Source organism: Oryctolagus cuniculus, chromosome 13 (genome assembly GCF_964237555.1).
Source record: "Oryctolagus cuniculus chromosome 13, mOryCun1.1, whole genome shotgun sequence".
In the NCBI taxonomy this organism is placed as follows: Eukaryota; Metazoa; Chordata; class Mammalia; order Lagomorpha; family Leporidae; genus Oryctolagus; species Oryctolagus cuniculus.
The window spans coordinates 27,549,661-27,564,986 of NC_091444.1; the positions used below are offsets into that span (position 1 = coordinate 27,549,661).

At 39.3% G+C, this 15,326-nt stretch overlaps 1 protein-coding gene across 4 annotated transcripts in view; it reads left to right on the plus strand.

Annotated features, from left to right (window-relative positions):
• The window catches only part of RPS6KC1 (ribosomal protein S6 kinase C1), a 183,155-nt gene that overhangs the window by 143,506 nt on the left and 24,323 nt on the right, over positions 1–15,326 (plus strand). For all 4 annotated transcript variants that reach the window (XM_002717514.5, XM_017347788.3, XM_070055300.1 and 1 more), the window contains 2 exons: positions 7,033–8,616; positions 8,888–8,977. In XM_002717514.5, the coding sequence (XP_002717560.1) occupies positions 7,033–8,616; positions 8,888–8,977 (1,674 nt within the window). The remainder of the gene's footprint in view (positions 1–7,032; positions 8,617–8,887; positions 8,978–15,326) is intronic.

The following is a 15,326-nucleotide window of genomic DNA, read 5'->3' on the forward strand; positions in this document are numbered from 1 at the left end:
CTTGAACCAGAGCCCATATGGGATGCCAGCATTACAGGAGGTGGCTTAATCTGATATCCACAACGTTGGCCCCATCCTGGATTTTTTAAACATGGGAAGAAGATAATTTTGACTGTACATGTCAAGTATCTATTGTTTAATTTTAGGACGGCTTTATAATAGTAAATTATAGTGTAATTAGGAACTCAATTCATTTACTATTTACATTTATTGAACATATACTATATGGTAGATTGTTTTTTAGGTGAACAAGAGAGGAAAAGAACCTAAGCTTTTGAAACTTAAATTCTTCTGAATAATTTAACAAAAGGAAAAAAAAACCCAAATCAAGAGAATATATAATTCCAGACTGTATTGATTCTTAACTTTGGGAGATATAAAAGAGGACAGCTGGGAAGCACTGTAGATGAAGTAGTCAAGGGCACCCTCTCTGAGAAGGTGACAGTTAAGAGGAGTTTGATAAACAGTAAAGGAGACCATTTGCTTGGAGTGTAATAGGTGTGGTAGATGAGGCTATTTGAGAAACGGGTAGCCAAGTCTTTTAATGTCAGAGTAAAGACTTTGGCTTTCATTCAAGTGCATTGAGAAAATGTTGGACATCTAAAGCAGTGACAGGTCTTGTTTACATTTTTAAAAGGTCGTTCTGACCATTGTATGAGGGAGGAGGTTGTAGAAAGACAAGAATAAGATCAATGAAAAGGCTAATACAGTAATCTAAGCAAAATATGATGGGTTGGCATTCTGGGGTACATGGTGATGTTTTGAGGGTAAAGTCAATGGAATCTGTGATGGATTCAAGATCAGGGAAGAGAAGAACCTCAGATTCTTGTAATGCCATGTCTCAGTGGGCTTGGGCAGTGGTGTGGACTAGGTGATGGTAGTGTGCTGCCTCTTAGACATCAGGGGGACTTTTCTGTGGCACCATCATGAATTAGGTCAGAAAAATGTCACTTTTGTGTGTGCAGTGATTACTGAAGAAGTAAACCTTGAATAGTTGTCTTCTGCGTAATATGAGTGCTTAAAAGTATTTATGATTTGTGACTTTGACATCCCAGTGTTTGCAGAACTAGTCATAATTTACGTGAGCCTGTTGGACTTCTTTCTTCCCATCTGTAATTCATTCAGGTGGAAACTTACTGATTGCCTACTGAGGCAGAGGCATAGTTCTAATATGGCAGTGAACAAAACAGACTTTGTCCAGTTGGTGCTTATATTGTATTATAGAGGCAGCACAGGCAATAAGCAAATGCATAAGTAAATATTCATATGTCTGATAGAGAAAAATGCTATGGAGTAGAGTTAAGTGAAGAAAAGGGAAGGGGCTGCCAAATGGGTGGCAGGTCACTTTACTGAGAAGGGGAAGTTCAGTGAGAGACGTGAAGGAAGCAAGAGAAACTACAATGGGAATAATGTATTCTTGTAGGTTATGTAGGTTTTCAGTATGTGATGGGACCAAAATTCTGCTTCTCTATCCCTGCATCCAGCATTAAATTTAACTGGACACCAAACAGAGAATGGGAAGAGCTAAAACAGTCCCGCCCTCCCCACCCATGCCCCCCCGCTTCCCCCTTGTAGATAGTTGTTTTTTTTTTTTTTTTTTTTTTTTTTTTTAAGACTTCTTTCTTACTTTGAAAAGCAGAGTGACAGAGAGGGAGGGAGAAATAGAGAGGAAGATAGATAGATATTGAGATCTTCTATCTGCCGGTTCACTTCCCAAATGGCCAGGACAGCCAGGGCTAGACCAGGCTGAAGCATGGAGCCAAGAATTCCATCTGGGTCTCCCTTGTGGTAGGCAGGGGCCCAAGTACTTGGGCCATCCTCTGTTGCTTTCCCAGGTGCCTTGGCAGGGAGGTGGATTGGAAGCAGAGCAGCTGAGACTCAAACCATTGCTCCAGTATGGAAATTGATGCTGGCATGCAGGCAGTAACTTAACTCAATGCATAATGACCCTGACCCCTGAATATACAGTTTTTATAATTCAGGTTAGGGTAGTTGTTTGGGCTGGGAACAAATTCCAAAAAGAAAATGCCGATAGCCACATTAAGAATTTATTCCTGGGGCTGGCTTTGTGGCATAGCAGGTAAAGCTGCCACCTGTGATGCTGGCATCCCATATGGGCACCTGTTTGTGTCCTGGCTGCTCCACTTCCAGTCCAGCTCCCTGCTATGGCATGGGAAAAGCAGCAGAAGATGGCACAAGTGCTTGGGCCCCTCTACCCACGCTGGAGACCCGGAAGAAGCTCCTGGCTCCTGGCTTTGGTCTGGCCCAGCCCTGGCCATTGCGGCCATCTAGGGAATGAACCAGTGGATAGAAAAATCTCTCTCTTTCTCTGTCTCTCCCTCTCTGTAACTCTGACTTTTCAAACAACTAAATCTTTAAAAAAATTGTTTGTTACAATGACAATCATGGAAATTAAATACGATGCCATATTTGATTAAGCAAAGAGGTAAATTTGCTAATACCTGATATAGGCAAGTTGCTGTGAAGGTGGCGCTGTTTCATTTTGCTTGTAGGAATGGATTCTGGAAAAGCAATATAGCAACGTATAGAAGTGTTAAAAATACTCATGCTTCTTGATTTAATACATCCATTTCTGGATTCTGCCCTAATGAAATAATCAGAGATGTCAAAGATGTGTATGTGAAAAATTGGAAGCAGCTTGAATGTCAATAGAAGCACATTTAAATACGTCACACTACCACGTGAATTTGCTATATAGCCATCTAAGCTTGTGTTCTTGTGAACATTAGAAAATGTTTATGATATGATGTCAGTTGTGAATTACAAGCTTTAAAGTAAATACTGTAATAGTTTAATGGTACTTATCATTAGGTGATAGGATTATGGGTGATTTTTGTGGTTTTAATGTTTTTCTTGTTCTTTTCAATATTTTTGGAAAGTTTTATGAACAGATCATGTATTTGTTTTGACATAGGAGGAATGTATGACCTCCCCAATGATACTGTTAGTATTTTTAGACCTCTTGCCTGGGAAGATTTTTTTTTTTTTTTTTTGACAAGCAGAGTGGATAGTGAGAGAGAGAGACAGAAAGGTCTTCCTTCTGTTGGTTCACCCCCCAAATGGCCGCCACGGCTGGCGCTGCGTCAATCTGAAGCCAGGAGCCAGGTGCTTCCTCCTGGTCTCCCATGCGGGTGCAGGACCCAAGCACTTGGGCCATCTTCCACTGCACTCCCGGGCCACAGCAGAGAGCTGGACTGGAAGAGGAGCAACTGGGACAGAATCCAGCGCCCCAACTGGGACTAGAACCTGGTGTGCCGGCACCGCAGGCGGAGGATTAACCTATTGAGCCGCAACACCGGCCACCTGGGAAGATTTTTCAAAAAAAATTTGTAAAGGCATCACCTTTTTGTAATGTACCTTAATACATACTTCTTTAATGCTTATTTTATATGCTAGATAGAGTCTTCTACTGGTGATTATTAAGACCTTACTGTCTGGTAAAGGAGATAATAGAAGCAAAAAAGTAATGTTAATATGAAGTAGGATATTGTAAATGGTTTAGGAGGGAATGAAGTGGTATAGAGAATTCTGAGAAAATATGAATTGTATCCAGTGAAGGGATACAAAAAAAAAAAAAAAACTGATGAGAGAAAAATTCTGGAAAAAAAATTTTCCAGCATGAATACGAGTCTTAAGAAGTATATATTGGAGAAACTAGGGGGAAAAAAGTCAGAGTTCAGTGTAGTATGAGGGAAAGGCCACCATGGTGTCTATGTGAATTAGAATTCTTCTAATTCAGATGAAGTGTGTGAGAGTAAAGGGCAAGGGTCAAGTCCTGGGTTGATCCTGCATTGCTGAGAGGCTCATTTGCCATGCCTGTATATTAGTGGGTAGAGAGGAGTTGTGTTCTTGAATGAAGAAATGTCAGGATGGAGATTTCTGGTAAAATGAAGATTCATTGGCAGCAATTAGAATAATAGAGTGATGCCGGGGTGGCTTTAAGGTAAGGATCTGTAACTGAAGCGTAATCCCAAGAAGCCCAGAGTGATCAGTGAAATTCAAAGAGAATGGCTAGCAGAAACATTATGGGTAGATTGTACAGCATTTGGAAACTTGTTAAATGCTGGAAAAGTGAGAGAGAGAAAAATAACCCAAGACTGATCCAAAGCTTTTGCTCCAGAATGACTCTGAACTTAGAGGAGCTGATTTGGGTCAAAAATAATTTAGGCACATTGAGTTTTAGGTTTCAGTAATTCTTGCAATTGGAGTTGGCTTAAGAATGAATGAAACACTTAGTAGAACCTTGTTAGGCACTGTTTCTTGCTGATTACTGGAACTTTAAAGATACAGAGACTGTCTACTTTGTGATAGCACATCTCTTTCTGGAGAGTTACATCAGATTTAACCAGTGTTGACTCAGGGCCAGTGCTGTGGCACAGCAGGTAAAGCCACGACCTGCAATGCTAGCATCCCATACAAGCACCAGTTCAAGTCCTGGCTCCTGCACTTCCCATCCAGCTCCCTGCTAATGCACCTGGGAAAGCAGCAGAAAATGGCCCAAGTGCTTGGGCCCCTGTACCCATATGGGACATCCAGATGAATCTCCTGGCTTCTGGCTTCAGCCTGGCCCAACCTGCAGCTGTTTTGGCCATTTGGGGAGTGAGCCAGCAGATGGAAGATCTCTCTCTGTCTCTGTCTCATTCTCCTTCATTCTCATTCTCTCTCCTCTTTCCCCTCTCTCCTCTCCCCTCTCTCCTCTCTCTGTCTCTCTCTCTCTCTGTCTCTCTCTCTCTCACCCTACCTTTCAAATAAATAAATCTTTAAAAAACCAAAAAAACTAAGCACTTACTCAATGCCTGTCATGGCTTGCACTTCATAGGTAGTAGACAGAAAAAGACCTGGACCTTTCCTCAAAGTCATCATCATCTTAGAAGAGTTGAAAACCATCCGAGGCATTTCATTTGGAATGTATAAGATGCTCAGGTTCAAGTTCAGGCATTATGGTTAGACTGCCACATTATAGGTATTTGTGAGAAGAATGTTATAATTGTGGCCATCTGGGCAGCGAGCCAGTGGATGAAGGATCTCTCTCTCCTTCCCTCTCTCTCTCCCCCTCTCTTTCCCTTCTCCCTCTCCCTGTAACTCTGGCTTTCAAATACATAAATAAATTTAAAAAAAAGACTAAAGAATATAGAATCAATGCACAGATACTTTGGGGAGTGAGTAAATTTCAAAGCCATGTATGAATGCCTAAACTTTAGTTTGAATATTGGGAATTACGGAATACTGAGTATATTCTAAAGAGAGCAGGAAGTGTTAAGTAAGAAAAAAATGAAAGGAAAAACAGATCAACACATGTCCTGTGCCATTAACTGTTATTGAAAGGGAGATCACTGGTAGCAAGAGATGTGTGAGAATTCTGAGATCAATGCTATGATAATTACTCTGTATTGAGTAAAGCTCTCCAAAATGGAAATTAAGAATAGTATGTTAAGAATAAATCTTTCAACTCCTATAAAGAAGGCATATTTTTCAGTCTCTTTTAAAAAAGATTTATTTATTTAAAAGGCACAGTGACAGAGGGAGGGGGAGAGACAAAGAGAGATCTTCCATCTCTTGGTTTACCCCCCAGATTGCTGCAACAGCCAGGGTTAGACCTACTGAAGCCAGGAGCCTGGAATTCCCTGCTGGTCTTCCATGCAAGTAGCAAGGATCCAAGTACTTGAGTCAGCCTCTGCTGCCACCCAGGGTGCACATTAGCAAATAGCTGGATCAGAAGCAGAGGAGCTGGGACTAAACCAGGTAGGAGTACTCTTACAGGGCATATGGACATCCCCAGAGTTAGGCTGTGCCACAGTGCCTGCCGAAGGGGTGGAGATTTTAAAGTTTATTCTTTTTTTTTTTTTTTTTTTTGACAGGCAGAGTGGACAGTGAGAGAGAGAGACAGAGAGAGAAAGGTCTTCCTTTTGCTGTTGGTTCACCCTCCAATGGCCGCCGCTGCAGCCGGCGCACCGCGCTGATCCGATGGCAGGAGCCAGGATCCAGGTGCTTTTCCTGGTCTCCCATGGGGTGCAGGGCCCAAGCACCTGGGCCATCCTCCACTGCACTCCCTGGCCATAGCAGAGAGCTGGCCTGGAAGAGGGGCAACCGGGACAGAATCCGGCGCCCCAACCGGGACTAGAACCCGGTGTGCCGGCGCCGCAAGGTGGAGGATTAGCCTATTGAGCCACGGCGCCGGCCTGATTTTAAAGTTTATTCTAAAACAGAAGAAAACTATGGTGAAAAAATACCTATATGACAAGTATTTCTGATAGAACACTGAATTATTTCATATTTATTTGATTTAAATGAAAGTGATTTTTATGATTGTAGTTTAGTTTTATAGATACGTATCGGAATATAGAATCAGATTTACATACGCTTGCTTCATTAAATGGCTTCCCAAATAATCTTCCTCAGTAGCTTTTCTTGGTCTTACACAACACGTGATATGTATGGGGGGGCATAAAATGGGAAAAATATTACTGTGTCATTTATAAAGGCGTAATTATATGCCAGATGCCAAATTTCCCCTCCAGGCCTGGACTGGGCATTTCAAAATGGAATAATATTGTTGCTTTTTTTTCCCAACTGTAATATACAATTTTAAGCAGCACTTATCTATGTATTTCCATTTGACCAGTTATTACGTAAACAGATCAGAACATAATCAGATGTTTCTAAGACTAAATAATTGACTTAAAAACAGAATTTCAGCTGTGAGATTTCATCTTAGTATGTGTTATAACTAATTTCCCTCCAAAGGAAGAAATAGGTTGTCATTTTAGAAATAATTGGTACTAGGAAATATACTTGAATCTGTACTCACCAGTCAGCAATAACAACAAAAAGATTTCAGTTTGCTAAATATACTTGTCTTACTTGTATTATCAAGTGATAACCACACTTGATATTAATGGGTATCATTAATACCCATTAATATCAAGTGTGCTTGTTTTTGATTGATTGCAAACATAAATAAATTACTGTAAATTTAGAGATTTTAATTTTTTTTCTTATACCTGTTCACAGGTGGCAAACTTTGGTCATATATCAGTAAATTTCTAAACAGAAGCCCTGAAGAGAGCTTTGAAATCAAGGGAGTGAAAAAATCTACACTCACTCAAGTTCACCTGCAACAGCCAACTGCTAGTCCTCAGGACAGCAGCAGCTTTGAATCCAGAGGCAGTGACGGTGGAAGTATGCTTAAAGCTCTTCCTTTGAAGACTAGTCTCACTCCAAGTTCTCAGGACGACAGCAACCAGGAAGATGATGGCCAAGATAGCTCTCCAAAATGGCCAGATTCTGGCTCAAGTTCAGAAGAAGAATGCACCACTAGTTATTTAACATTATGCAATGAATATGGGCAAGAGAAGATTGAACCAGGGTCTTTGAGTGAGGAGCCTTTCCTGAAGACTGAAGGAAGTGGTGTTGATACCAAAGCCATGAAGAGCTTCCCAGCCCACCTTGGTGCCGGCAGTGACGGCACAGGCCCACAGCTGGTGACTCAGGAGCTGAAGTTCTTCCCTGGAGATGAAGACCCAGAAGCAGTCCGTTCTCCAGGGGCATCAGAGTCCCTCAGCAGATCGAAAAATAGCCCCATGGAATTCTTCAGGATAGACAGCAAGGACAGCACAAGTGAACTCCTGGGACTTGATTTGGGAGAAAAATTGTATAGTCTGAAATCAGAACCTTTGAAACCATTCTTTGCACTTCCAGAGGGAGACAGCTCTTCCAGGAGTTTTGATGGCAGTGAGAGCAAGGTCGAGTTGAAAGCTCAGGACAGCATTAGCAGGGGCTCCGATGACTCAGTGCCTGTTATTTCGTTTAAAGATGTTGCTTTTGATGATATCAGTGGTACTGATGAAGGAAGGCCTGATCTTCTCGTCAATCTACCTGGTGAACTGGAGGCAACAAAAGAAGCTGCAGCCATGGGACCTACTAAGTTTGCCCAGGCTACCATGGGCATAATAGAAAACAAACTCTTGGAAGCCCCCGATGTTTTATGCCTGAGACTGAGTCCTGAACAATGCCTAGCACATGAAGCACAAGACACGGAGAAGTTGAGTGAGCCCTGTAGGCCCCAACCCCACAGTGTAACAGAGAAGCACTATGCACAGGAGGACCTGGGGAGGTTGTTTGTAGCAGCTGCTGATCAGAGTAGTTCAGGAGAGCCGTCCTTGTTACACAGCACAGATCCTAAGTTGCAAGGACTTGGAATAACTGCAAGCATCAAAGAAGAGCACTTAGTCCATATTTCTAATTCACTCTCAGGTGCTAATGAATATAATGTAAACACAGACACTTTAAAACCAGAAGAAGTGTTACTGTTTTCAGATCAGACTGATGATTTGGCTAAAGAAGAAGCGACTGCTTTATTCCAGAGAGACTCTGAGATTAAGGGAGAAAGTGGGTTAGTGCTGGATGGAGACAAGGAAATACATCAGATTTTTGAGGACCTTGATAAAAAATTAGCACTAAACTCCAGGTTTTATATCCCAGAGGGCTGCATTCAAAGATGGGCAGCTGAAATGGTGGTAGCCCTTGATGCTTTACATAGAGAGGGAATTGTGTGCCGCGATTTGAACCCAAACAACATCTTATTGAATGATAGAGGTCAGGAACTTTTGCAAATGCATTTCTTTTTATTCGCTGTTGCTTCCAATTAACTGAGTAGGCGTTTTATCTTGTAATTAGTATCTTCATTTCCTGTCTAGAGCTTCATTATCAGTGCAGCAAATTCACCCCCAGTAATAGCTTCTAGTACTTAATGATGCCATTATTCTTAATGATACTGTTTTTAGCTACAAAAGGAGTAATTACAGTTCACTTCTGCAGAAAATGGAAGAGAAAAATGTTTTGATTTCTCCTGTCGTTTTGTTTTTAGGACACATTCAGCTAACGTATTTTAGCAGGTGGAGTGAGGTGGAAGATTCCTGTGACAGCGATGCCATAGAGAGAATGTACTGTGCGCCAGGTTAGAGCAATCTCCTAAAATGTCTCACTTGGAAAAGTGGCTCAGCTGCTCTTATTTCTTTACAGAAGTTGTGTTTTTCACCAGCAGTTCACTTATTTGGTTATCTCTTTAATCCTTTAAAGAAGAGAATTTGGGCATAAAACCATGATTTAGTCCATAGGGGTATATGTGTATGCATATTTGTTGTTGTTAAATGGATCTATACTTCCCTCAGGGCTGGCAGTGAATTCTTAGAAATGTCTTAGCTTTGTAATGATTCGAAGGACCTTTAAATAACTTGAATTGGGGCTGGCATTTACCTCCTGTGTTGGATGGCCTGGGTTTGATACCTACTTTAGCTTCTGACACTAGCTTCCTGCTAATGCAGATCTTGGGAGGCAGCAGTGAGGGCTTGAATAACTGGGCTCCCGCCGCCCACGTGGGAGTCCTGGATTGAATTCCTGGCTCACAGCTTCCACCTGGCTCAGCCCAGACCATTGTGGGCAGTTGAGTAGTGAACTGGTAGATGGGCATTTTCTGTCAGTCTCTCTGCTTCTCAAAAAAAATAAGAACAAAACGCCAAACCTAAACATCTTTAAATGGATCATGTTTGTTTGTTTAGCTGTCAGAGATGGTTGATAAAAAGGGTTAAGTTCCTTAATATGGATAAAATGCAGATTTTAGAAAATGAAATGTGATTTCAGTGATGAGCCAACCTAGTATTTTACAGCGTATTTGAAAAAGGTCTTTATATATTTAAGAAAATTAAGGAAGCATGTTTTTAAAAAATTAGAGCTTAAGTTCTGCAGGTGTTTGATCCTTTGTTGATTATTTTAGGTATCTTAAGCATATTGAGTTCTTTTCTATCATCTGTGTGGATGGGGCTATATTTGAATCCAAAGTTTGTTCCCCCTTTGCCTAGCACTTCGCCTCTTTGGTTGGCCACAGTTACTTCTCTTGTCACCCATTGGCTTTCAAAGGAGTTTCAAGCTGATTATGTTGACATGATGTGCTTGGTTGCTGATTAATATGGTGCTTAATGCTTACTAGCTAACTAGTGTGTTGATGCTTGTTTCTCTGTATAATAGGAAATGGTTATCGTTAGGATTGAAAGAGCTGTATTGTTTTTTGTTACAACATTCATTGTTAAGAATTATTTTGTAGCTTTTCAAGCTACAAAGCAAATAGCCTGAAACTTTCCAAGAACAAGTATCTTCCTGTCTGGCAGTTATACCCTTCCTTCTCCTTCTTTCTAGTGACAGTAGAGCATGCCTACATTATTGTGTTTTTCTCAAATAGATAATGTGATGCTGGTTTTTGTTGTTGGAATTTTATGAATGTGATTTAGTTAACGAGGGAAGAGTTTTATCATGAAATCACTTTATTGCAGTTATTTGGTTTTTTAAAAATCTCTAATTTGATAATGAACAACATGTTAGGTGCTCAACATATTTTTATTTATGATGAATTTGGAGGTTTTAGGATCAGAAGTAAAATTGGAAGTTCTTTTGCTGAAACCTGTACTACATCCTGTAATACAGTGCCATGTAAACCACTCAGCAAAACCAGACGTTCATGGGCTTAGTAAATGCTCACCACTGAGTCCTTATCTTTTGTTTTTATTGTTATGTTCTTATTTAAAACTGTCTGTGAGGTTGTTCTAGCAGATTGATTTTTCTTAGTTTCAAGTGCACTCATTTTTACTTTAATGCTCATAGCGTGTTGGCATGCTGAGAACTTTAATATCTATGAAACAGAACCATATTATATTCATCAACAGGTACACACTTTGAGTTTCATGTGCTGAAATGCTGAATTGAATACAGTTCCTAAGTTCTAATTTGCAAGCCTGTTCCCTGAAATCACAATTCTCACAGTTCACCAGCAGGTGGCAGTCCACCATTAATGGATTTTTGCTGTCCTCTTCCAGCTTGTCCTTCACTAACATTTGAAAAAAGCTGTAGTCTGAAGAGGAGCTTTGATGTAATTCTTTGCATAAAAGAATTATACTTTCAAGCTTTGTGACTCGCAAAAATGTTGTAGTATTATAGCATACAATGAACAGCGTGGAAAATCTCCTCATTCCTTGGGCCTGTTACTTTTAGCAACAAGGTAAAACTAGTAAAGGGCTTAATCAGAAAGTAAATGAATGCTGTAATTTAGATGATCTCAAACCCAGAGAGTTCTAGGACTCAGTTAATCCCATGTGTTCCTGCCCCTGACTTAGACTGACTCTGTAAGGAGAATCAGAGCAAAACTTTGTAAATTACTATTTATTTCAAAGCTGAATAGCAGTGCTAAAAGTATGATAAAAGTAGGCTCTCCCCAACCCCTTCTCAAAGGGTGCAGTAATGATAATATGCTAATATTTCAGTGTTTAAAAATCACCATTCAATATGTACATGGAGACATAGAGTACTTAGCCACCTTTTGATCTACCTTTAGAACAGTAAGTGTTAAAGTAATTCCCCTCCCACTTCCTAATTCTAACCTTAGTGTTATCATCCAAGTAACTCTGAAGCAGGTTAAGCAGCTGATGTTTGGTTATAAAGTAAAGTTGTCACAAGATTCGTTTCTGTTTAAACAGTGTGCAACCTCTACTCCTCCCTCTCCTCCCTCCTGGGAATCCTTATCACATATTTGTCCTAAAAACATTACCCACCTGCCCTGTACTTTATAATATCAGCAATGTATCTTTTATCTTCTGGATGATGTGCCTTTATATTTTGAGAAAAATTTCCAGTAACAGATTCGATTTACATGGACAGAAACTTGAGCAAATGCCAAACTAGCAGGGGGGCCATTATTCTGCTCTATAAATAAGTTTAAAAAAGAAAAAAAAAACACACAGAAACCTGTGAATCAACATGTTTTGGTCTAATTGAGGGGAGAAGCAAGATAGATAAATTTTGAAATGCAAATGATCACCTTCTGTTATTTAAGAATGGTTTCTGACAACTTTGTGATCTTAGATTTTTTAAAAAGTCATATTCATTTAAACAGTGTATATGCCCAAGGATGTCTGAGATTTCCAAGTTTCTACAATAAAACTAAGAACTTTTTTTTAAAGTTGCCACTTTTTTATATTAAAGAAAACGAATCCAACAACAAAAAGACAAAACCCATGGAGCTTTCTCTGTCTACATCTGTGAAAAAGCCAGCACATAAATGGCTGCAGCTGCAGATCCATCAAGAGGATCTTGAGAATACGAATTCACTGATCAAACCCAGCCCTGTTTTCAAAGTAGAAACCATTCCTTTTAGGTTCACTTTGTATCCTTAGATTATCTAGGATGATTCTCTAGAAAGGTTTTATTATTTTAAATAAACATCCTTCATGGTAAATGGGTTCTTTTCATACCGCAGAAGCACAGAAATGGAGTTCAGAAAGAGTAAAAGCAAAGCAGTAGTCCACAAAGTGGGAATAGATTGTACAGCATGGCCATGTGAATGTGACACTGTCTTGTGTCCTTTTGAGGAGACTTTTAGATCCTTCCTTAGGAGACTTCGACATATTCTCTGTTGTGGTGGTGGTGAGAAATTATAGAATAAGTGCACAGGGACATTGGTTTTTTCTTCTCCAGTGGCCTTCCTTGTAGTTACTATTATTTTACCTCTGTGTGTACACACACATTCACACACATGATGCCAAAGGACAGCTATCCTTTGTCATTTGAACTGTTATCATAGTGTGGAATAAGTTTCTGTTATAGCATCTTAAGTATAACAGAAAAATAATATTAAGGTGTAAAGGGGGAGAATTTTTTTCTTTTTCCACCAGTATTTTTTTAAGCCACCTGGATCCTAATCATTAAAAAGCAGCTAGAAAATAGAAGCTATACTGTTAACCATATAAAACACAGAAGACTGTATTTGAAAATTTAGTAGAAAATCCCACACAGTGAAGTAAAATTATTTATATGTTAGCGTTTATGTAATACAGTTGCCCCTGCTAGTCTTAGACAAGTTGATACGGTACCGTATCAGCTTGTGGGTGTGTGTGTGTGTCTTTCACTTTTATTTTCCACCCGTGGCAGGCCTTTCATTTGAAATGCTTGAAATTTACATCGCTACTTCTCACCGAATACTTTTCAGACTTGAGAATTTATAGGTGAATATGTGTGCAAATTGAAGAAGTCCAAAATGCTTTTCGCTGCAGCCCAATCTCCATGCTCCCAGATGTCAAATGACAGCTTTGCTTCCTCTCTTAGGCGATTTCACACTTGGAAACAGCTCACAGCTGACGGCGAAAAGTGAAACATAGAGAATTCATGCTGAAAAGTGTCTGCAAAATTCAGTTTTCGAGCGTGACATTTATTTACTAACATCCTTTGCTCCTCTAGCTTGGCTTTATAAGATAATTCATGAATCTAGTTTTGTGGGTAGTCTCTCTTGTTCTTCTCCATAAACGTGCTTTCCACTTGATTTGTTTCTTTTGAAGCCCGGTGCTGTGTGTGGTAGTTATATATTGATAATTACAAGTAGAACTCAGACCACGGATAGAGGAACGTGTCTTGACGTCATCAGAAGTTTAAGATTTTAAGTAAAATATTTAACTGAAATTGAAAATTCTCAAACCTAGCTATTGGTTCCAGATCAGGCAGTAACTTGTTGGGTGACTTTGGGCAAGTTATTTCAGACTTTTTCAGCTCTCAATTTAATAATTGTAAAATAGATCTGTTGAGTGTAAATAAAAATCAGATACCAAATCCTCTGATACCCTACTTACACAAAAGTTAGTCAGCATTCAAATTCATCTTATTAAGGCAAGATTTTTTTTCTTCAAGGATAAATACCGATTTCTTATCTAACATTAGTAGGATTAAAAGAATTATTTCATTTGGGCTACTTGTAAAAAATATATTCTTATTCATTTACAGAGTATGTGTGGAAATGAGAGATCTGTGGAAAACATTTTCATGTAGAGGAAAAAGCCAAGACAACTTTGAAGTGGGGTCAAAGTTGAAAGCCAAGGTTCTCAACAAAGTTGCTTAAAGAAGAAAGAATTATTTAGATATGAATTTATGAGTCCTGGGTAATTTCACCAAGCATGAGGACTCTTAATTTTAGGAATGTGAAGCTAAGAGACAAAGCAAATAAATATAGATATATATTTCAAATAATGGTAATGATATAACCAGGAAAAATGAATATAGCTATGGTGTAGTCTTATTTTTTTCCTAAAGGAAAAAGAAGAAAAAAGCAAAAAGGAGCTGTAGAAATAATTTTAAAAGAAAAAAAAATAGTTGTGGTTAAGATTTAAATGCTGTGTTCAAACAGTAGTTCTTTGTTTCATTTAGCCTTAAGCAGCTTCAACAGGAGCTGTCTTGTAATATGGGAGATGGTTTAATGTGGTTCTTGAATGATTAGTAAATGTGTTTAATTCTTTGCCTTTTGTGCTTATTCTCATAAAAAACAAATTTTTGTCTACTTCAGGAGAACCAGTAACTTTTCAGGTTTGCCTTAGAATATTGAAAATTTTATACCAGGGAATCTTTCCTGATATACTTCAAACTTGAAATGTATAAAATATAAGCAAAAAAAAAAAAAAAAAAAAAACCAAACAAACCACAAAACAAAAAAACAAAGGCCTCCAGTCAGTACAAGTCTTACCTTGTCCAGGCAAGTCCCTGCTGATGTAAAGAAAATAAAAGAGTCTCTTTAGGAAGAGGGAAGGGTCTGGAACCCTGGTATCCATCCCGAGTTAAGATCACTCTGTGTTGAAACAGACCTGTTCTTAAATTATACTTCACCATAGCTGGCTACAGAATCATTTGTCTCTAGAGGTGAGAATGAGACAGAGTAATAGCAAAGAGTTTGGTCCCTGCTATTTGGTCTCTGAGTGAATGACACATTAGCACATCCCAAGAGAAGACATTCTTCAGCTGTCAAAACTAGAAAGTTGATAAGATGAGTGAATCGATAAGCTTTGTACAGTATCTCGGGATGTTTCAAAATTTCCCTGATATGTGGGTTTGAGGGAGGGGGGTTCCTTTAAGCTGTAGTTTATTAAAAAGAAATTAATTTTAACCTTTTTGTTTACTCCAGATCATTTTCTGTATGACCTTGGGCAAATTTCTTTTTCAGAAGAGAGCCCTGACACTAAAGACTTGCAATTCTAAGTAATCACTGCTGTATAAGACTTCTTGTTTTGGGTGTCTACATTGATATTTGGCAACTATTCAGCTAATTGCCTCCACCATGCATTATTGTAAAGAAGCAAGTGAACTCCCTTGTCTCGGATAGGTTACAAAGAAGTGGCTGTGCTCAGTCTTACATGTTGTGTACAAGTGCAATCGGCTGGCTACTTTGGTCAAATCATCAGATTTTATACCCTATACATTCTTGTCAATTTGAATTTCCATGAAAG